The sequence below is a fragment of the Anas platyrhynchos genome, chromosome 2, assembly GCF_047663525.1.
Source record: "Anas platyrhynchos isolate ZD024472 breed Pekin duck chromosome 2, IASCAAS_PekinDuck_T2T, whole genome shotgun sequence".
NCBI classification, from domain to species: Eukaryota; Metazoa; Chordata; class Aves; order Anseriformes; family Anatidae; genus Anas; species Anas platyrhynchos.
Window position 1 is genome coordinate 1,156,336 of NC_092588.1, and position 22,173 is coordinate 1,178,508.

Sequence of the window (22,173 nt, forward strand, 5' to 3'; positions counted from 1 at the left end):
CGCATCCTGGGCTGCATCAACAGAGGTGTGACCTACAGGTCGAGGGAGGTGATTGTTCCCCTCTACTCTGCCCTCATGAGGCCCCACATGGAGTACTACCTATTGCTTTATGGCCCATAGCACAAGATGATGTGTACCTGTTAGAGCGAGTCCAGCGGATGGCTCCAAAGATGATCAGAGGGCTAGAGCACCTCCCCTATGAAGAAACGTTGAGAAAGTTGGTGATGTTTATAAATATGTAAAGGATGAGTGTCAGGAGGATGGAGCCAGGCTCTTCTCGGTGACACACAGTGATAGGACAAGGGTTAATGGGTGTAAGCTAGAACACAGGAAGTCCTGCTTAAATATTAGGCAAATCTTTTTTTTTTGATGTTGAGGTTTAGAGAACACTGGAACAGGCTGCCCAGGGGGGTTGTGAAGTCTCCTTCTCTGGATACTTTCAGTACCCACCTGGACACATTCCCTTGTGACATGATTTAGGTGTTCCTGCTCTGGCAGAGGGGTTGGACTAGATGATCTTTCAAGGTCCCTTCCAATCCTTAATGTTATGTAATTCTGTGATTCTGTGATGTTCAGCCCAGAGAAGAGAAGGCTCTGGGGAGACTTCCTTGAGACCTTTCCATATTTAAAGGAGTCTTCTAAAAAAGATGGAGAAGGACTCTTTACTCATGTAGATAATGATAGGACAAGGGGGAACAGTCTTCAGCTAAAAGAGGATAGATTTAGACTAGAAATTCAGAGGAAATTCTTCACTGTGAGGGTGGTGAGGCATTGGAACAGGTTGCCAAGACAAGCTGTGGATGCACCACAGAGGTGTTAAAGGCCAGCCTGGATGGGGTCTTGGCTAACCTGATCTGGTGGGTGACATCCCTTCCTATGGCAGGGGGCTGGAGTTTGATGATCCTTAAGGTCCTTAAGGGATCCTTAAGGTCCCTTTCAAGGTGAACCGTTCTATGATTCTATGATGATTCCCACTTCACCCTGTACAAATGAAGTGGAGAGGAGGCAGCAGCCCATGGAGAGCCCCTGCACGAGCAGGCCCCCAGGACAGAGCTGCAGCCTGTGGAGAGGAGCCCACGCAGGAGCAGGGAGATTGGGGGGAGCTGCCACCTGTGGGGGGCCTGTGCTGGAGCAGTTTGCTCCTGATATAGGGCCCCCATGGTATGGACCTGTATGGGAGCGGTTCTTGAAGAGCTGCTGCCTGTGGGAAGCCCACATGGGCTCAGTTTGGGAAGGACAGCATCCCGTGGGAGTGACGCTATGTGGAGCAGGAGCAGAGAGTGACTGTGAAGATGCGGTGGACATGAAGCAACAGGGACCTACTGCAGCCCATGCTCCCCGTTCCCCTGTGCTACTCGGGGGGAGGAGTCATTGGTCCCAGCCAACTTGGTTTAATGAGCTGTAGGTCCTGTTTAACAAATTTGATTTTGCTTTTTGATAAGATCAATCATTTATTCTATCAAGGGAAACCAGCTGATGTAATCTTTTTGGATTTCAGTAAAGATTTTGACATAGTTTCCCATAGGATCCTAGTGGACAAAATGTCCAGCATACAGCTAGATACAAACATAATATGATGCGTGAACAATTGGCTAACGGGTAGGGCTTAAAGGGTTATGGTAAATGGGGCCACATGAAGCTGGCAGCCAGTCATCAGTGGGGTCCCCTAGGGCTCCATTTCAGGGCCTGTTCATTTCAATGTTTTTTTAAACTATTAGGATGTAGGACTAGAAGGTGTTTTGAGCAAATTTGGCAACGATAATAAACTTGGAGGAGTTGTGGACTCTGCTGAGAGTGGAAAGGCTTTGCAGAAAGATCTGGACTGACTGGAAAGCTGGGCAATCACCAACTGCATGAAGTTTAACAAGCACTAGTGCCAGATCCTACACCTGGGAAGGGGCAACCCTGCCTATATGTACAGACTGGGTGATGAGATGCTGGAGAGCAGCCCCGCAGAGAGGGTTCTGGAGGTTTTGGTTGATAGCAAGTTGAAGATGAGCTAGCAATGTGCCCTGGCAGCCAGGAGGGCCAAATGTATCTTGGGGTGCATCGAGCACGACATTTCTAGTCAGTCAAGGGAAGGGATTGTCCCGCTCTGCTCTGCGCTGTGCAGCCTCACCTTAAGTACTGTGTGCAGTTCTGGGCACCACAGTACAAAAGTATGTGAAACATCAGCCAGGATGCTCAGTGTTTGCAGGTGCAGTCCTTCAAGTCCCGAGAACTCCTGCATAACCAGCCACACAGTCTTCCCAGCATCCTCATCAACAAGCTCCAGTGAGACAGCCTACAAAACACTCACCTCGGCAGATCAGGGAGTGGAACTGCAAATCCCCCATTCCTTGGAATGCAGCCATCACCACTGCGGCCTCAGGTCCACAGCCACAAGCAGCATGCACACCTCCAGCTCCTCTCTGAAAGGTCCACATCGTCTGTCTCAACATCAAACACCACGCACAGCAGTAGGATTCCCCCTTTAGCTCACCCCAGAGAACTCCCCTGAACCATGGGGCCAAACCTTGTGGACAGTTCCACATCTGTCCTCTGCTTCTAATAAGGGACAGCCTTTCTCTTGTGAGCCTCTACCATGCCTCACCAGACAGCCCAAGGGACTCCCACCAAACCCAAGGGCCTTCCTGTCAACGTGCTGGCCACAGAAAAGGGAGCTCAATGGAGTTGCCAACACTACCCTTTGGGAAGCATGGCAGGGCTCCCAGTGCACTTAGTCTTGTCAGCCCTGAGACAGGCCCGCGACTACAACACCCTGCTATGCAAACACCTCTTCTCTGCCTCTTTGGACTGCGGCCCCAGGGACAAGACAGGGAGCCCACTTGCTCCCACAAACAGCCACTACGTGCAAGATGGCCACCAAGCCACCAGTGTAGCACACCCAACAGGGAAAAAACAAGGGCTAAACGCAGGCTGGTGAGTTGGGATGAAGGCATGGAGGGAGTGAATGTGATGCAATTGGAAGAGCATCATACCTGGCACACTTGGGAAATCCAGACCAGCCTGCTGGGGATGCCAACAGCCAATGCCCCCTCCTCACAACAAAGCCAACAACCAAACCTCATGAGTGCCAAACCATGATGTCACTGATGACAATGAACCTCTCACATGCTTTAGATGCATCTTCTATTCGCTCTTCCACGCACCTTCAAGAACTATCCTTTGTTCTTTAATACGCTCACTTGAAATGTACCGCCAAGTTAAAAAGACACATCCTCAAAGGAGAAAATGAAAAGGGAGCATTGTGGGAATGACAACACATCTCAACTCATTATTTGCCAGGCTTTGGCATGCAAGGGCAGGTCATGCCATATGCTGTCATGCGCAAAGGCTCTCTTGCCCCGCAGGCACTCGGGGACCAGCATAAAAGCCGGCCCTGCTCCTCGCACTCTCACACACTCCTCCCAACGCCTTCTCCACTGCAACCAACGAGGTGAGCCTGAACCCCGATCCCCTCCCTTACCCACCCCACCAGGCCTATCTCTCCACACGCCCTCTGACCCCAGCCTCAGCAGCCAGTCCACCTCCCCTCTGTCAGGCTCCCCACAGCCCCACTCTTGGCCTTCCCACTCCCTTGGCCTCCCCCAGCAGTGCTCCACAAACCCCCAACACCCTCTGAATTCACAACACCCTGTCTTCCAGGCACCCTCCACACCACAGACATGTCCTGCTACAACCTCTGCAACCCCTGCGGACCCACCCCACTGGCTAACAGCTGCAACGAGCCCTGTGTCAGGCAGTGCGAGGACTCTCACGTCGCCATCCAGCCTTCCACCGTGGTGGTCACCCTGCCAGGACCCATCCTCAGCTCCTTCCCCCAGAACACCGCCGTTGGATCCTCCGCATCAGCTGCCGTGGGCAGCAACCTCAGCGCCCAGGGAGTGCCCGTCTCTGGAGGCGGCTTCGGAGGCTTTGGCCTGGGAGGCTTGGGAGGCTATGGCTTGGGAGGCCTGGGCTGCTTCTCTGGCAGAAGAGCCTGCTACCCCTGCTAAGGACCCACGCCAGGACCCCTGACAGCAGCTAACAATGCCCTGCAACCAACTTCATGGACTGAGGATGCTCTGATCTCCATGCTCTGGAAATACCTTCCACACAAAATGCATAGCTGCTGATGGTCATTCTGCTTGCACCTCTGACCAGGGCACTGCTGCTTGTGCTCCTTCCTTTTCATGAGTCTTCCTCAATAAAGTTCTAATGCATGCCAGCCTAACACTCCTCCTTTCTTCACCCAGTGCTCTTCATTCAAAGGGACATGGACGGGCTGGAGAAGCAGGCCTATGTGAACCACATGAGGTTCAACAAGTCCAACTGCAAGATGCTCCAACTGGGTTGGGGCAATCCCAGACACTGGGAGAAGAACTCATTGAGAGCAGCCCTGCAGAGAAGGACTTGGGTTGTTCTGGGGGACCAAAGGCTCAACAGGACCCAGCAGTGCACCCCTGCAGCCCAGAAGGCCCACTGCATCCTGGGCTGCATCAACAGAGGTGTGACCTGCAGGTCAAGTGAGTTGATTGTCCCGCTCTACTCTGCCCTTGTGTACTGTGTCTGGCTGGGATGTTAACTTTCCCTGAAGCAGCCCATACAGTGCTGTGCTCTGCACTTGTAGCTGGAACAGCAGTGTTATCACTACAGTGCTGTGTCTACTGCGGAGCAGTGCTGGCACATCAGGACTCTCTCTAACCCTCCTAGGGGGTGGGCAAAAAAGTGAGAAGAGAAACATCACCAGGGCAGCTGACTTAAACCAGCCAAAGGGACATTCCATACCATGTGGTGTCACACTCAACAATAAAAGGTGGAAACAGAAGAGGGGAGGGCTGGGCTCTCATTGTGAAAACGTTGATCCTCCTACTGAAAATAGGCTACGTACGTTGAGGCCCTGCTTCAAGGATGTCTTAAGAGGAGCGGCTGAGGGAGCTGGGATTGTTCAGCCTGGAGAAGAGGAGGCTCAGGGGTGACCTTATTGCTCTCTATAGGTACATTAAAGGAGGCTGTAGCGAGGTGAGGATTGGTCTATTCTCCCTGTCTGGTGACAGGACGAGGGAGAATGGGCTAACATTGCTCCAGGGAAGGTTTAGGTTGGATATTAGGAAAAACTTCTTTACCAAAAGGGTTGTCAGGCATTGGAAGGGGCAGCCCTGGTTGAGTCACCATCCCTGGAGGTCTTTAAAAGACATTTAGATGTAGAGCTTAGTGATGTGGTTTAGTGGAGGACTTGTCAGTGTTAGGTCAGAGGTTGGACTAGGTGATCTTGAGGTCTCTTCCAACCTAGACAATTCTGTGATTCTATGATTCTGTGATATATGTGCCCAACTAAAGCCTTGGGCACTCTAAGTCTCTTCTGACTATGCCCTCTTAAACAATCTCCTCATGTCAGCACAACTTGACTTGCTTTCTTCTGCAACATGATCCTACACCTTCACAACAAACACTATCACAGAGTCATATATGTAGAATGTCAGTCACTTCTACATAGAAGACTCTGCAGATGGTCACATCGGATGTGTTCTTTATAAATCCATGATTATTGAATTTATTATTGATGCTCCGAAGGCCTTGTCTGCTTCTCCAGCAGAAGACACTGCTACACCTGTGAAGGACCCACATCAACACCCCTGGCTGAAGCCTTCAAGACTGTGCAAGCCACTTCACAGAGTGAGGATGCATCTCTATGCTGTGTGTGGTGCATGGGTTCACCAGCCGCAGTTCTACTTCTCAAAGTACTCCACACACAAGTAGGAAAGGGGGCCAGTCAGTGCTGCATGGAAACATGGCTGATCAACAGTCTACTCTCACTCCCGTTTTGTCCTTCCACCATCTTCCATGTCCAGTACTCTCCACTGCAAAGACGTGCTCGCAGCCACAAACCCACCCAGCACCTTCCATGTCTTGATTCTATTGCAGTACAGGAAGACCTTGGGGCTCTGGGAAAATCTGCTCTACAATGGGACACAGCCTGACTACTTGCACTACTCGCAGCACAGAACAGGCCCCTTCTACTCTCACACCTTTGCACTCTTTTTTCACAACAAAGTTCTTGTTTCAACAAAGTTCATCAGCCTGTGATGTCTTCTCTTCCTTTCTGCTCCCAACACTCCTTCAACTTCACTCAAAATAAAGCAAGGCTCAGCAGGCTGGCTGGGCCCAAGCCTGTTGGTGTTCAAGAAGGATCTGGACAGCACTCTTACATATATATCCTTGTTTTTAAAGACGATTGTCACGGGTTTGACAGGTGGACCACTTAGCAGACAACTGATTGGCTGGATGAGCACATTCAAGGAGTTGTGGGCAACAGCTCAATGCTCATATAGAGACATGGGAGGAGTGCTTTCTCTCAGGATTTTGTCCTGGGACCAGTTTTATTTGACCTCTTTGTCACTGATATGCATGGTGGTATTGAGCAGGCACTCAGCAAGTTTGCTTTGCCATTTATAACACTCCAGTAACTAAAACAGGCCTACAGGAATCTTAGAATAAACATGCCTTTGCACTGAAAACATTCAATCATTTAATGATTCTTACACACACATTCAAGAACTATTTTTTGGCCTTTAATACTGACACTTGAAATGCACTGCCATGATAATTGGCCATGTCCTGAATAGCAGGACCCAAAAAGGGAACATGTGAGGTAAGAAAACACACCCCACTTCATTGCTCAACTTACTGTCAACTAGAAGCCACAGATCCCTTTCTGTGGGGCAGCTCCCAAGTACCTCATCCCCCAGTCTGTACATATACTGGGACAGGTTACCGTGCCCCAGGTGCAGAATCTGGTACTTACTCTTCTTAAACCTCATATGACTGTTGATTGCACACCCCTGTGGTCTGTCAAGAACTCTTTGCACAACCTCCCCACCCTTGAGGGAGACAATAACAACGCCTTATTTCACATCATCTGTAAACTTACTTAGCACTCTTTTGAGCCCTGTATCCAGACCATGTGCAAAAACATCAAAGAAAACTGGGTCGAAAATGGAGTCCTGGGAAACACGACTAGTGACTGGGAGCAAGCGTGATGAACCCCCCTTTACTACAACCCCTTGAATTTGACCAGTCAGCCAACAGTCCACCAACGGTGTTATGTATTTATCTACCTGCATACCGAACCTTTTGTCACGGAGGATGTTGTGAGAAACAGTATCAAAAGGTATGCTGAAATCCAAAGAAATTGCATCTACTGCCTTCCTTTGGTCTATTAGATGGGTAACCTTGTCATAAAAGGAAGCGGCTGCACCTCATGCCCAGTGCATGCAGGAAGCCCCCCCTCACAACAGAGCTGCAACCACACCACATGAGAGCAGCACCATGAGCTCACTGAAAACACCGCTCCTCTCCCATGACTGGGTCACGTCTTCTGCCCGCTTTGACATGCACCTTCAAGAGCAATCCTTTGGCCTCTAATAATTACTTTGACGTAAAAGGTGCCACCATTGCCAAATGGACGTGTCTTCCAGAGAAGGACATGAAAATTGAGTGTTGCAGGATCAAAAACATGCCCCACCTCATTACTTGCCAGGCTTTGGAATGCAAGAGCAGGTCATGCCAAATGCTGTCATGCGCAAAGGCTCTCTTGCCCCGTGGGCACTCAAGGACCAGCATAAAAGCCGGCCCTGCTCGTAGCACCCTCACACACTCCTCCTGACTCCTTCTCCCCTGTGACCAACAAGGTGAGCCTGAACCCCTCTCCCCTCCTTCACCCACCCCACTAGGTCTATCTCTCCACACGCCTGCTGCCCCCAGCCTCAGCAGCCCTTCTGGCACCACTAAGCCATGCTTCCCATAACCCCAGGCCACCCCACTTGGCCTCCCCCAGAACCACTCCTCATGTACCCAACACCCACTGCCTCACCAACACCCTCTCTTCCAGGCACCCTCCACAACACAGACATGTCCTGCTACAACATCTGCCGCCCCTGCGGACCCACCCCACTGGCTAACAGCTGCAACGAGCCCTGTGTCAGGCAGTGCGAGGACTCCCACGTTGTCATCCAGCCTTCCACCGTGGTGGTCACCCTGCCAGGACCCATCCTCAGCTCCTTCCCCCAGAACACCGCCGTTGGATCCTCAGCATCAGCTGCTGTGGGCAGCAACCTCAGCGCCCAGGGAGTGCCCGTCTCTGGAGGTGGCTTCGGAGGCTTTGGCCTTGGAGGCTATGGCCTGGGAGGCCTGGGCTGCTTCTCTGGCAGAAGAGCCTGCTACCCCTGCTAAGGACCCATGCCAACAGCCCTGACAGAAGCCTCCAACACCTTGCCCGCCAGCTCTCGGCCTGAAGACTCTCCTCAGTGTTATTCATGGCACACGGGCTAACCAGCCGCGGCTCATCATTCCATGACACGACAAAGCAAGCAAGCAAGGAAGGGGCCATTCCATGCTGTCAGGAAACATGGCCAACATACCTCCTTCTTTCTTCTTCTTTCTCCTTTCCATAGCACCACCACCTACGGCCGCTACTCTCTGCTGCTATGACTGGTTCATAAGCCAATTGCCACCATGGATTGACACCCTCTCTGCTACTCTCCTCAATAGGACAGGACACTCTAATAGCACCTCATACCCTGGCTCTTGTATTGTTGCTCCTTCCTTTTATTTTTTTTTTTCCCTCAATAAAATTGATCTGCATCCCATCCTGACATTTGTTGTCTTTCTTTTTTCAACCCAAAGCTCTTTCCAGTTCACCTACTACTAACGCTTTGCTCAAGAGGCCATTGGGTGGGGTTATAAAGGCCCACTGAACCTCCCCTCTCAAGGATGTCATCACCAACAACACAGGTGGGCACCAGCTGGTTTTCCAGCCCATCATCAATACATACGGATGACCACACTAAGGGTTGGGCACATGTCATGGAATTATATTTCACACTGCTTTAATAGAGCATCAATTTGGAATTTATTTTATATTTTGAAGTATAGTTGGTATGATTTTTAACAGCTCTTTATCAACCTTTGATCGTCTGAGAATTTAACAGAATTATTTTAATGGGATTTGCTACAATAGAAACAGTGAATTAAAGGCTCAAGAATGGCAAGGTTCAGCTGCGACTTACTACAGGGTTCTTGGGGGTATTTAAATTCAGTCATGCGCTTCCAAAATACACCCTGGAGTGAATTACTCACCCTAATTTTTTGCTGGTGTTTGTCTGCATCTGACTCTTCAAGGGGTCAGCCCTTAAATGCACTTCCCTTCAGGGGTATGCTGTGAGGCGTGCCCTTTGTCCTGGCACCAGGCAGTAACTGAATTTAGTCTGGTTCCCTTGTATTTGTTCCCGTCCATCCAGGATTTAGAACATGGAAGACATTCAGCCTGAGCACCCTTCTCTGTAGGGTTGAAAACGCACAGCTCTCTCAACTTCTCCTCATATCGAAGAAGGTCCAGGCCCTTCAGCATCTTGGTAGCAATGCACTGCAATTGCTCCAGCCTCTCTGCTTCCATCTTCCACTGGGGCACCTCAAATTGGACAAAGGACTCCACGAGGGGCCTCACCGGTGCTGAGGAGAGATGACGGAGCACCTTCCTCAACTTGTTGGCAACGCTCTTCCCCATGCCCTCCTTGAGCATGGTGGCCTCTTTTGCCGCAAAGCTGCATTGCTGACTCAAGGTTCTGCTCGCTAAAGCTGCCTGCCACTATAAGTCTGGTTACATTCAATGTATCTCGAATTATTACCATCATGGATGTACAGTTAGTGCAATAAGCATTATAAGCACAATTACACAATCATGACCATGGATTCACAAATAAGAGAATACACTTTCAGTCTAGTAAATTAGAAGCAACAGGAGTACAAGTTCTTGTTCACTAAAAGGCCATGCTTTGGTTATCCGTTTGAGCCAGAGCTGCCCATGCAGTCTGTCAGTTCCACAATACCATCTGGTTCCTGATCCCGGAAGGGACGTCACAGAGCCTGGCCACAGTGCCTTTGCTCTGCTCCACTCTCCATACTGTGTCTCTTAGACTCAGCACACCAAGATTCCCTGGTGTTACAGATACCCAGGCTTTGTTGCCAAAGACAATACCATGTAAGTACTTCATTGCGTATCCTCCGCATCTGAGCCTTAAAGTTTCCTCCACACTGAACCATCACTTAAGAAGTGGACAACTGTTTAGACTCACCGAGACAACTCTGCCAATTATTCTATTCTAAATGTCAAATACATGTCTCTCCATCTTAGTGAGACATCAGTCTCACTAAACTCTCAACTAACTTCTCAAGACGAGCTAGCTGTTCTGCACAACTCTTGTCATGTGACCATGCAGGCAATTGCTTATATACTAAGAGGCCCATCATGTCTTTCCCTGGTAGTGAAAAGGAACTATGTAAGAGTATTGTGCAAATGCTTCTTGAACACCAAGAGGCTTGGGCCCTGATGGTCACTTGAGCCCTGCTTTTTGGTTTTTTTTGTCAGGAGAAGTTGCAAAAGCATTGGGAGAAGACAGGAAGAGGAGGAATCTCAGGATGCAGATTGATTTTATTGAGGAAAACGTGAAACAGGGAACTGCAGCTGGTGAGCCTGTGAGCCATGAGCAGCACTGAGGTGCATCCTCAGTCTGAGAGCTGGCGGGCGCGGTGTTTTAGGCAGCTGTCAGGGGTGTTGGCGTGGGTCCTTACCAGGGGTAGCAGGCTCTTCTGCCAGAGAAGCAGCCCAGGCCTCCCAAGCCATAGCCCCCAAAGCCAAAGCCTCCAAGGCCAAAGCCTCCAAAGCCGCCTCCAGAGATGGGCACTCCCTGGGCGCTGAGGTTGCTGCCCACGGCAGCTGATGCGGAGGATCCAACGGCGGTGTTCTGGGGGAAGGAGCTGAGGATGGGTCCTGGCAGGGTGACCAGCACGGCAGGAGGCTGGATGACGACGCGGGAGTCCTCGCACTGCCTGACACAGGGCTCGTTGCAGCTGTTAGCCAGCGGGGTGGGTCCGCAGGGGCGGCAGATGTCGTAGCAGGACATGTCTGTGGTGTGGAGGGTGCCTGGAAGAGAGGGTGTTTGGAAGCTGGAGGGTACTGGGGGCATGAGGAGCGTTGCCAGGGGAGGCCAAAGGAACGAGGAGGCTTGGGGTTGTGGGGAGCATGGCTTTGGGAAGGCAGAAGGGCTTCTGGGGCTAAGGGGATAGTAAGGTTGGGGAGACAAGGCTGGTCAGGTGGGCGAAGGATGGGAGTGGGGTTCAGGCTCACCTTGTTGGTCGCAGGGGAGAAGGTGTCAGGAGGAGTGTGTGAGTGTGCTACGCACAGGGCCGGCTTTTATGCTGGTCCTTGAGTGCCTTTGGGGCAAGAAACTCTTTGCGCATGACAGCATTTGGTATGAGCTGCTCTTACATGCCTAATCCTGGCAAGTAATGAGGTGGGGTGTGTTGTCGTTCCCACAACGCTCTGGTGTCCTTTTCTCCTGTTAAGGATGTGTCTTTGTGGCCGTGGCGGCAGCTTTTTAGTGAGAGTGGCTCTTTGGATGGATTTGCATGGAGCGTGCGTTTGAGGGCAGTCGGCAGACGCGGCCAAAGCATGGGAGAGGTGGGATGTCATGAAGTGAGGTCATGGTGTGTCACTCGTGCGGTGCAGTTTGTGGCTGCTTTGTTGCGAGGAGGGGGCCCTATTTGCTGGCCTCACCATAACGCAGGCTGGTCTGGGCTTCCCAGATGTGCTGGGCACGTGATGCTGTTACTGGTATCACACTCGCTCCCTCCTTGCCATCCTGTCCACTCCCAACACTTGTGTTCATTCCTTGTCTTTCACCTTGAGTGTGCTTCATCAGTCGGTGGCTTGGTGGCCTTTGTGCTTGGAAGGTCCTTTTGTGGGAGAAGGGAGGCTGTGTGTTTTCTTCTTGTGGCAGCTTGGGGGTGGTATTTTGATCATTAGGAGGAGAAGTTTTTGAGACAGCAGGACGTTGTCCTCTCAGGCCTGGTTGAGATCTTGCAAGCCCTGAGCTGAGGGGGAGTGGTTTGTCAGGGAGACTGAGGCAGAGCTTTTGGGGTCTTGTTCGGTTCTAAGCGTCTAAGGGTGAGGCCCTTTTCCTGCCTACGCTATGATGGTCATACGCAAGGTTTAGACCCTGCAGCGGCCAATTGGAGGCATGCATGGTGCGCAGGGCTACAGCCATGAGCCCCTCCTGTCTTGCTGGTCCTGGCATGGCTGTTGAGTGGCAAGGCCTGTCCCCGTTCGGCTGAGGTGGATTTGGCTTGCTGCTGAAGTGAGTAGTGTTGGTTGCTGAGGAAGATGAAGCAAGGTAGGAAGGGGGGCTGTGCAACTGGGTGTGCCATGGTCCGTGAGGCCTACTGCATTGATGCCAGGAATGCTGAGGGCACGGTGTGGTGTCCTTGGCAGGCCACTGCTAATTTGCTTTGAAAAGTCCTGGTGAGTGGGAGAGGCTCCTGAAGGCTGGAAGAGATTCACCCCGCTCCTGTGTTCAAGAAGGTGAACAAGGAAGGGTTTAGGAAACCAGAGGCTGGTTGTCCTGACTTCAGTCGCTGGGAAGGTTCTAAGGGAAATTGTCCCAGAAAGAGTTGTTGAGCAGATGAAGAACCAGAATGTGATGGGCAGTAGTCAGCAAGGATTTACATAGGGAAAGTCATGCGGGAACCTCCTCAGCCTCTTCTACGTTGAAGTGACCAGCTTGGTGGATGAGGAAAAAGCAGTGGCAGCTGCTCAACTTTAGGAAAGCCTGTATGTAGTAAGGGCTTTCTTTGGCACTTGCTCCCATGACACGCTCATAGAAAAGCAAACCAAGTATGGGTTGGATAAAGGTACGCTGAGGTTGGCTGAAAAATGGCCAATTGCTTGGGTGCAGAGGCTTGTGCTGAATGGCACAGAGCGGAGTTAGAGGCAAGGCCCTAGCGTTGTGGGCCAGGGCTCAGCAGTGAGGTCAGCACTGTTCAATATCCTCATTAGTGAGGTGGGTAATGGGATGTAGTCACCCCGCAGGATGTCTGCAGATGACCCGAGACAGGGAGGAGAGACTGATGCACGTGATGAACGTGGCACCATTCAGAATGATGTGCAGAGGCTGGAGAACTGGGCAGAGAGGAACATCATGAAGTTGCAGAAGGGGCAAAGCAAATTGCTGCCTCTAGGGAGGACTAACGCCAGACAGCAGAACATGGTGTTGTCCAACACAGGGGCAGGCACCTTTGCTGACCAGGACCTTGTGCTGCTTTTTCAGAGCAAGCTGACGATGAGTCATCAATGCAGCCTTGAGGCAAAAGAGGCCACCAGGCTCCAGGAGGGCATGGGGAAGAGGGTTGCCAGCAAATTGAGGAAGGCGCTCCGTCATCTCTCCTCAGCACCAGTGAGGCCCCTTGTGGAGTCCTTTGTCCAGTTTGAGGTGCCCCAGTGGAAGGCGGAAACACACATGCTGGAGCAATTCCAGTGCATTGCAACCGAGATGCTGAAGGGCCTTGAGTCTCTTCAATAATGAAGAGAAGTTGAGAGAGCTGGGCATTTTCAACCTGCAGAGAAGGAAGCTCAGGCTGAATCTCCTCCTTGTTCTAAGTCTCGGATGGGCGGGAAGAAAGACAAGGGAGCCAGACCACCCCCAAGCTGACAAAAGAAGAAAATCACAACATTCCTTCTCCCACAAATGACCTTCCAAGCATAAAAGCCACCAAGCCGACAACTTACACAAGACACCCAATGTGAAAGATGAGGAATAAACACAAGCATTTGGAGAGGACAGGATGGCAAGAAGGGAGTAAGTGCGATGTCAGTACCATTGCCTCGTGCCCAGCACATCTGGGAAGCCCAGACCAGCCTGCGTTATGGCGAGGCCAACAAATAGGGCCCCCTCCACACAACAGTGCAGCCACAAACAGCACTGCACGAGTGACACGCCATGACCTCACTTCATGACACCCCACCTCTCCCGTGATTTGGCCGCATCTGCCGACTGCCCTCAAACGCACGCTCCATGCAGATCCACCCAAAGAGCCACTCTCACTTAAAAGCTGCCGCCATGGCCACAGAGACACATCCTCAACAGGAGAAAAGGACACCAGAGCGTTGTGGGAACGACAACACACCCCACCTCATTACTTGCCAGGCTTAGGCATGTAAGAGCAGCTTATACTAAATGCTGTCATGCGCAAAGAGTTTCTTGCCCCAAAGGCACTCAAGGACCAGCATAAAAGCCGGCCCTGCTCGTAGCACCCTCACACAATCCTCCCGACACCTTCTCCCCTGCGACCAACAAGGTGAGCCTGAACCCCACTCCCATCCTTCGCCCACCTGACCAGCCTTGTCTCCCCAACCTTACTATCCCCCCAGCCTCATGAGCCCTTCTGCCTTCCCAAAGCCATGCTCCCCACTACCCCAGGCCTCCCTTCTCCGTTGGCCTCCCCCAACACTGCTCCACACACCCACAACACCGTCCGCCTTCACAACACCCTCTCTTCCAGGCACCCTCCACACCACAGACATGTCCTGCTACGACATCTGCCGCCCCTGCGGACCCACCCCGCTGGCTAACAGCTGCAACGAGCCCTGTGTCAGGCAGTGCGAGGACTCCCGCGTCGTCATCCAGCCTCCTGCCGTGCTGGTCACCCTGCCAGGACCCATCCTCAGCTCCTTCCCCCAGAACACCGCCGTTGGATCCTCCGCATCAGCTGCCGTGGGCAGCAACCTCAGCGCCCAGGGAGTGCCCGTCTCTGGAGGCGGCTTTGGAGGCTTTGGCCTTGGAGGCTTTGGCTTCGGAGGCCTGGGCTGCATCAACGGCGGAAGAGCCTGCTACCCCTGCTAAGGACCCAGGCCAACACCCCTGACAGCAGCCTCCAGCACTGTGCCAGACAGATCTTAGGCTGAGGATGCTCCTCTGTGCTGCTCATGGCACATGGGCTCACCAGCCGTAGCTCATTCCATGGCACAACAAAGCAAGCAAGGAAGGAAGGGGCCAGCCCATGCTGTCAGGAAACATGGCCAACATACCTCCTTCTTTCTTCTTCTTTCTACTTTCTGTAGCACCACCACCTACAGCCGCTACTCTCTTCTGCAATGCCTTGCTCAATAGCACAATTCCTCGGGAAACCTTCTGGGGCTGCTACTACCACGGGGTAGGGAGACCTTGGGGCACTGGGAAAATCTGCTCTACACAAGGGAAATAGGCTGGTGGTCGCCCTCTTGGAACCTCAGAATATGCACCTTGACGCTCCCTCTGTTTCATGTTTTTCTCAATAAAATCAATCTGCATCCCATATCCTCAGATGCCTCCTCTTGCTTTCTTCTCCCAACGCTCTTCCAACTTCACCCGACAAAAAGAACAAAAAGCAGGTCTCAAGTGGCCATCAGGGCCCAGGCCTCTAGGTGTTCAAGATGCGTTTGCACAACACGCTTACATAGATCCTTCTCACTACCATGGAAAGACATGATGACCACTCAGCAGATAAGGAATTGTGTGCATGGTCACATCTCCAGAGTTGCGCTCAACAGCTTGGTGCCCAGGTGGACACCAGGGAGGAGTGGTGTCCCTCTGGGGTCTCTATTGAGACCAGTATTATTTAACAGAGTTGTCCTTCACACAGACAACACACGGATGGTGCGAGACGCCTTGTGGATTATAGATGCTCCTTTGAGCTGTACCTGACCCACTCGGTAATCAGCTCCACAAGCACGGCTATTTCTCTCAAGGCATGAACCAGACAAGCAAGGACGTGGACTATTCCACGATGTTTGGAAACATGGCCCACTTACATTCTACCATTCCCCCACTTCTTTCCTTGACTTGCACTGTCTCCTGTGTCCGGTTCTCTCTGATGCTATTACGGGCTCAGAAGCCAAATGCCACCAGGGATGGACTCTCTCTCTGCTGCTCCTATCACAGGGCAGGAGGATCTCCGTGCTCCGGGAAAATATTCCGTGCACAAGGATGACGTTGTTGGTCACCCAACGTGCATCCAAGACCGCCGAAGGATGTTCCACTTGCTGCTCCTTCCTTTACATGTGCTTTCCTCAATAAAGGTCTAAAGGTCTCATGCCAGCCTGATGCTCCTCCTCTTCCCTTCTTCTTCCCACTTCCCTCACGACAAAGCCAAAGCTGAAGACATCATCAGGGCAAGTCAAAAAGGGTAACCACACCTTGCCATACGTCATAGAAGACGTACACTTCACCAAAAAAAGATTTGGGCACGCATAGGCTCCGCTGCACGTGCCCTCTGAAACAATCTCTCTGTGTCAGCACACACTTGACTGCTTTCTCACCCAGCAGAATTCTCCTGCATTGACAACAGATGCAGCCACAGAATCCCTTCCGTTTGGAAGTAACTTCTGGAGACCATGTACTGCCAGCACCCTGCTCGAGCATAGTCAGCTACAGCAGGCTGTCCAGGACCATGTGCAGTTCCTGGGTTTCTCATATCTCCAAGGATAGAAATCCAAAACTTGAGGTCCACTGCTTGACCACTCTCACACCGAAAAAGGGGTTCCCTCTCTTCCAAGGAAATTGCTTCTCTGTGGTGTCCACTCACCTTTGTCCTGGCAGCAGGCAGTAACTGAATTTAGCCTGGTTCCCTTGTCTTTGTAGCCGCCCATCCGGGATTTAGAACAAGGAGGAGATTCAGCCTGAGCACTCTTCTCTGCGGGTTGAAAATGCCCAGCTCTCTCACCTTCTCTTCATATTGAAGAGGCTCCAGGCCTGTACCAGAATTGCAATGTTGGTGTAAAATACCAAAATTGCCTTGTCTGAACTGTAGCCAGGATGGCAAATAACAGTCAATCATCTTGTGGTCCTATAAATAGTAGTCCTAAGCAAAGAACCCAGTGAGCTCTCTAGGCATTGAAAACTCAATTTCTACCTGAGCTGGGACACCTCACAGCATACCCCTGAGGGAAAGTTCATCTCAGGGCTGACTCCTCGAGGAGTCAGCTGCAGACAAACACCAACAAGGAATTAGGGTGAGTAATTCACTCCAGGGGGTATTTTGGAAGTGCGTGACTGAATTTAAATACCCCCAAGAACCCTGCAGTAAGTCGCAGATGAACTTTGCCACTGTTTCTATTGTAGAAAATCCCATTAAAATAATTCTGTTAAATTCTCAGATGATCAAAAGTTGATTAAGAGCTGTTAAAAATCATACCATCTATACCTCAAAATATAAAATAAATCCTAAATTGCTGCTCTATTAAAGCAGTGTGAAATCTAATTCCATGACATGTGCCCAACCCTTAGTGTGGTCATCCATATGTATTGATGATGGGCTAGAAAACCAGCTGGTGCCCACCTGTGTTGTTGGTGATGACATCCCTGAGAAGGGAGGTTCAGTGGGCCTTTACAACCCCACCCAATGGCCTCTTGAGCAAAGTGTTAGTAGTAGGTGAACTGGAAAGAGCTTTGGGTTGAAAAAACGAAGAGGACGAATGTCAGGATAGGATGCAGATAGATTTTATTGGGGGGGAAGAAAAAAATAAAAGGAAGGAGCAAAAATAAAAGCACCGGATTCTGAGGTGCTATTAGAGTGACCACCAGCTGCTCTCCCTTGTCTACAGCACATTTCCGAAGAAAACTGAGAACATCCTGTCCTAATGAGGAGAGTAGCTGAGAGGTTCTCAATCCATGGTGTCATTTGGCTTATGAACCAGTCATAGCAGCAGAGAGTAGCGGCCGTAGGTGGTGGTGCTATGGAAAGGAGAAAGAGGAAGAAAGAAGGTGGTATGTTGGCCGTGTTTCTTGACAGCATGAGCTGGCTCCTTCCATGCTTGTTTGCTTTGTTGTGTCATAGAATGATGAGCCTCGGCTGGTCAGAGTGTGCGCCATGAATAGCACTGAGGAGAGTCTTCAGGCCGAGAGCTGACGGGCAAGGTGTTGGAGGCTTCTGTCAGAGGTGTTGGCATGGGTCCTTAGCAGGGGTAGCAGGCTCTTCTGCCAGAGAAGCAGCCCAGGCCTCCCAAGCCATAGCCTCCAAGGCCAAAGCCTCCCAGGCCAAAGCCTCCGAAGCCGCCTCCAGAGACGGGCACTCCCTGGGCGCTGAGGTTGCTGCCCACGGCAGCTGATGCAGAGGATCCAACGGCGGTGTTCTGGGGGAAGGAGCTGAGGATGGGTCCTGGCAGGGTGACCAGCACGGCAGGAGGCTGGATGACGACGCGGGAGTCCTCGCACTGCCTGACACAGGGCTCGTTGCAGCTGTTAGCCAGCGGGGTGGGTCCACAGGGGTTGCAGAGGTTGTAGCAGGACATGTCTGTGTTGTGGAGGGTGCCTGGAAGAGAGGGTGTTTGGGAGGCGGAGAGTATTAGGGGTGTGTGGAGCGGTGCTGGGGGAGGCCAAGGGAGTGGGGAGGCCTGGGGTAGTGGGGAGCATGGCTTTGGGGAGGCAGAAAGGATGCTGAGGCTGGGGCGAGCAGCCGCGTGGGGTCATAAGGCTGGTCGGTTGGGCAAAGGATGGGAGTGGGGTTCAGGCTCACCTTGTTGGTCGCAAGGGAGAAGGCCACTGGAGGAGTGTGTGAGGGTGCTACGCGCAGGGACAGCTTTTATGCTGGTCTTTGAGTGCCTTTGGGGCAAGAAACCCTTTGCGCATGACAGCATTTTGCGTGAGCTGCTCTTACATGCCAAACCCTGGCAAGTAATGAGGTGGGGTGTGTTGTCGTTCCCACAATGCTCTGGTGTCCTTTTCTCCTGTTGAGGATGTGTCTCTGTGACCGTGGCGGTAGCTTTTGAGAGTGGCTCTTTGGGTGGATTTGCAGGGAGCGTGCGTTTGAGGGCAGTCGGCAGATGCGGCCAAAGCATGGGAGAGGTGGGGTGTCATGAAGTGAGGTCATGGCGTGTCACTCGTGCGTGTCACTCATGTGGTGTGACTCCACAAGGGGCCTCACCAGTGCTGAGGAGAGATGACCGAGTGCCCACCTCAATTTCCTGGCAACGCTCTTCCCCATGCCCTCCTGGACCCAGGTGGCCTCTTTTGCCGCAAGGCTGCATTGCTGACTCACCGTCAGCTTGATCTCCAACAGCAACACAAGGTCCTGCTCGGTAAAGGTGCCTGCCCCTCTGTCGGATAACACCATGTCCTGCTGCCTGGCGTTAGTCCTCCCCACAGGCAGCAAATTGCTTCGCCCCTTCTGCAACTTCATGATGTTCCTCTCTGCCCAGTTCTCCAGCCTCTGCACATCATTCTGAATGGTGCCACGTTCATCACGTGCATCAGTCGCTCCTCCCTGTCTTGGGTCATCTGCAAACTTCCTGCGGGGTGACTCCATCCCATCACCCACCTCACTAATGAGGATATGGAACAGTGCTGGCCTCACTGCTGAGTCCTGGCCCACACCGCTAGGGCCATGCCTCCAACATCGCTCTGTGCCATTCAGCACAAGCCTCTGCACCCAAGCAATCGGCCACCTTTCAGCCCACCTCAGCGTACCTTTATCCAACCCATACTTTGTTTGCTTTTCTATGAGCGTGTCATGGGAGCAAGTGCCAAAGAAAGCCCTTACTACATACAGGCTTTCCTAAAGTTGAGCAGCTGCCACTGCTTTTTCCTCATCCACCAAGCTGGTCACTTCAACGTAGAAGACGCTGAGGAGGTTCCCACGTGACTTTTCCTATGTAAATCCTTGCTGACTACTGCCCATCACATTCTGGTTCTTCGTCTGCTCAACAACGCTTTCTGGGACCATTTCCTTTAGAACCTTCCCAGCGACTGAAGTCAGGACAACCAGCCTCTGGTTTCCTAAACCCTTCCTTCTTCACCTTCTTGAACACAGGAGCGGGGCGAGTCTCTTCCAGCCTTCAGGAGCCTCTCCCACTCACCAGGACCTTTCAAAGAGAATTAGTAGTGGCCTCCCAAGGACACCACACCGTGCCCTGAGCAGTCCTGGCTTCAATGCAGTAGGCCTCACGGACCATGGCACACCCAGTTGCACAGCCCCCTTTCCTACCTTGCTTCATCTTCCTCAGCAACCAACACTACTCACTTCAGCAGCAAGCCAAATCCACCCCAGCTGAATGGGGACAGGCCTTGCCAGTCCACAGCCATGCCAGGACCACCCATAAAAGAGGCGCTCACAGCTGCGGCCCGGCGCACCATCCATGCCTCCAACTGCCTGCTGCAGGGTCCAAACCCTCTGTCTTACCATCAAACCTGGGCAGGGAAAGGGTCTCACCCTTGGACGCTCAGCACCGAACAAGACGCCAAAAGCTCTGCCTCAGTCTCCATGACAAACCACTCCCCCTCAGCTCAGGGCTTGCAAGCTCTCAACCAGGCCTGAGAGGACAACGTCCTGCAGTCGCAAACACCTCTCCTCCGCATGATCAAACTACCACCCCCACGCTGCCACAAGAAGAAAACTCGCAGCCGCCCTTCTCCCACAAAAGGACCTTTCAGGCACAAAGGCCACCAAGCCACCAACTCATGTAGGACACCCAATGTGAAAGATGAGGAACAAACACAAGCGTAGGGAGTGGACAGGAAGGCAAGGAGGGAGCGGGTGTGATGTCAGTACCAGCGCCTCGTGCCCATCACATCTGGGAAGCAAAGACCAGTCAGTATTATGGCGATGCCAGCAAATAAGGCCCACTCCTCGCAACAATGCAGCCGCAAACAGCACCGCACGAGTGACACGCCATGACCTCACTTCATGACACCCCACCTCTCCCATGCTTTGGCCGCGTCTTCTGACTGCCCTCAAACGCACGCTCCATGCAAATCCACCCAAAGAGCCACTCTCACTTAAAAGCTGCCGCCACGGCCACAGAGACACATCCTCAACAGGAGAAAAGGACACCAGAGCGTTGTGGGAAGGACAACACACCCCACCTCATTACTTGCCAGGATTAGGCATGTAAGAGCACCTCAAACCAAATGCAGTCATGCGCAAAGGGTTTCTTGCCCCAAGGCTCTCAAGGACCAGCATAAAAGCCTGCCCTGTGCCTTGCTCCCTCACACACTCCTCCTGACGCCTTCTCCTCTGCAAACAACAAGGTGAGACTGAACCCCACTCCCACCCTTCGCCCACCTGACCAGCCTTATCACCCCACGCAGCTGCTTGCCCCAGCCTCAGCAGCCTTTCTGCCTCCCCAAAGCCATGCTCCCCGCAACCCCAGGCCTTCCCGCTCCCTTGACCGCCCCCACCACCGCTCCACACACCCACAACTCCCTCCGCCTTCCCAACACCCTCTCTTCCAGGCACCCTCCACAACACAGACATGTCCTGCTACAACCTCTGCAACCCCTGCGGACCCACCCCGCTGGCTAACAGCTGCAACGAGCCCTGTGTCAGGCAGTGCGAGGACTCCCGCGTCGTCATCCAGCCTCCTGCCGTGCTGGTCACCCTGCCAGGACCCATCCTCAGCTCCTTCCCCCAGAACACCGCCGTTGGATCCTCCGCATCAGCTGCCGTGGGCAGCAACCTCAGCGCCCAGGGAGTGCCCGTCTCTGGAGGCGGCTTCGGAGGCTTTGGCCTTGGAGGCTTTGGCTTCGGAGGCCTGGGCTGCATCAACGGCGGAAGAGCCTGCTACCCCTGCTAAGGACCAACGACAACACCCCTGACAGCAGCCTCCAACACCGTGCCCGCCAGCTCTCAGGCTGAGGATGCTCCTCTGTGCCGCTCATGGCACACGGGCTCACCAGTTGCGGTTCATCCTTCCATGGCACAAGAAAGCCAGCAAGGAAGGAAGGGGCCAGACCATGCTGTCAGGAATCATGGCCAACATACCTCCTTCTTTCTTCCTCTTTCTCCTTTCCATAGCACCACCACCTACGGCCGCTACTCTCTGCTGCAATGCCTTGCTCGCATGCACAATCCCTCCGGAAACCTGGGGCTGCTCCTACCGCGGGGTAGGGAGACCCTGGGGCTCTGGGAAAATCTGCTCTACGCAAGGGACATAGGCTTCTGGTTGCCCTCCAGGCACTTCAGAATGTGCACCCTAACGCTCGCTCTGTTTCATGTTTTCCTCAATAAAATCAATCTGCATCCCATATCTTCAGATGCCTCTTTTTGCTTCCTTCTCCCAACGCTCTTCCAACTTTACCCAACAAAGAGGACAAAAAGCAGGTCTCAAGTGGTCATCAGGGCCCAAGCCTCTTGGTGTTCAAGAGGCATTTGGACAACGCTCTCACATAGCTCCTTCTCACTACCATGGAAAGATTCGACAGTTACTCAGCAGATAAGGAATTGCGTGCATGGTCACATCTCCAGAGTTGCGCTCATCAGCTCGGTGCCCAGGTGGACACCAGGGAGAAGTGGTCCCTCTGGGGTCACTATTGAGGCCATTCGTAT

General features: G+C 52.5%; 5 protein-coding genes and 1 long non-coding RNA gene across 6 annotated transcripts in view; 4 read left to right on the forward strand and 2 right to left on the reverse strand.

The window, feature by feature from the left end:
• LOC140001796 (uncharacterized) overlaps positions 1-9,264 on the reverse strand; it is a 17,691-nt gene extending 8,427 nt beyond the window's left edge. Inside the window, exon 1 of the long non-coding RNA XR_011807313.1 lies at positions 8,403-9,264. This is a non-coding gene — a long non-coding RNA (uncharacterized lncRNA). The remainder of the gene's footprint in view (positions 1-8,402) is intronic.
• The window catches only part of LOC119716181 (feather beta keratin-like), a 30,067-nt gene that overhangs the window by 1,163 nt on the left and 6,731 nt on the right, over positions 1-22,173 (forward strand). The gene's annotated exons all lie outside the window — the stretch shown is intronic.
• LOC140001791 (feather beta keratin-like) lies at positions 3,286-4,210 on the forward strand. The gene is made up of 2 exons (XM_072034228.1): positions 3,286-3,439; positions 3,649-4,210. The coding sequence occupies exons 1-2, from the start codon at positions 3,319-3,321 to the stop codon at positions 3,996-3,998; spliced, it is 471 nt and encodes a 156-aa protein (XP_071890329.1). The 5' UTR covers positions 3,286-3,318; the 3' UTR covers positions 3,999-4,210.
• On the forward strand, positions 14,018-15,168 carry LOC113842948 (feather beta keratin-like). The gene is made up of 2 exons (XM_027452822.3): positions 14,018-14,172; positions 14,377-15,168. Exons 1-2 carry the CDS (start codon positions 14,052-14,054, stop codon positions 14,715-14,717), a joined length of 462 nt encoding a protein of 153 aa, XP_027308623.3. The 5' UTR covers positions 14,018-14,051; the 3' UTR covers positions 14,718-15,168.
• LOC113841435 (feather beta keratin-like) lies at positions 17,336-18,502 on the reverse strand. Its single transcript, XM_072034117.1, has 2 exons — positions 18,367-18,502; positions 17,336-18,162 (listed from the first exon to the last, which is right to left on the reverse strand). The coding sequence occupies exons 1-2, from the start codon at positions 18,485-18,487 to the stop codon at positions 17,807-17,809; spliced, it is 477 nt and encodes a 158-aa protein (XP_071890218.1). The 5' UTR covers positions 18,488-18,502; the 3' UTR covers positions 17,336-17,806.
• On the forward strand, positions 20,725-21,872 carry LOC119716021 (feather beta keratin-like). The gene is made up of 2 exons (XM_072034245.1): positions 20,725-20,876; positions 21,081-21,872. The coding sequence occupies exon 2, from the start codon at positions 21,101-21,103 to the stop codon at positions 21,419-21,421; it is 321 nt and encodes a 106-aa protein (XP_071890346.1). The 5' UTR covers positions 20,725-20,876; positions 21,081-21,100; the 3' UTR covers positions 21,422-21,872.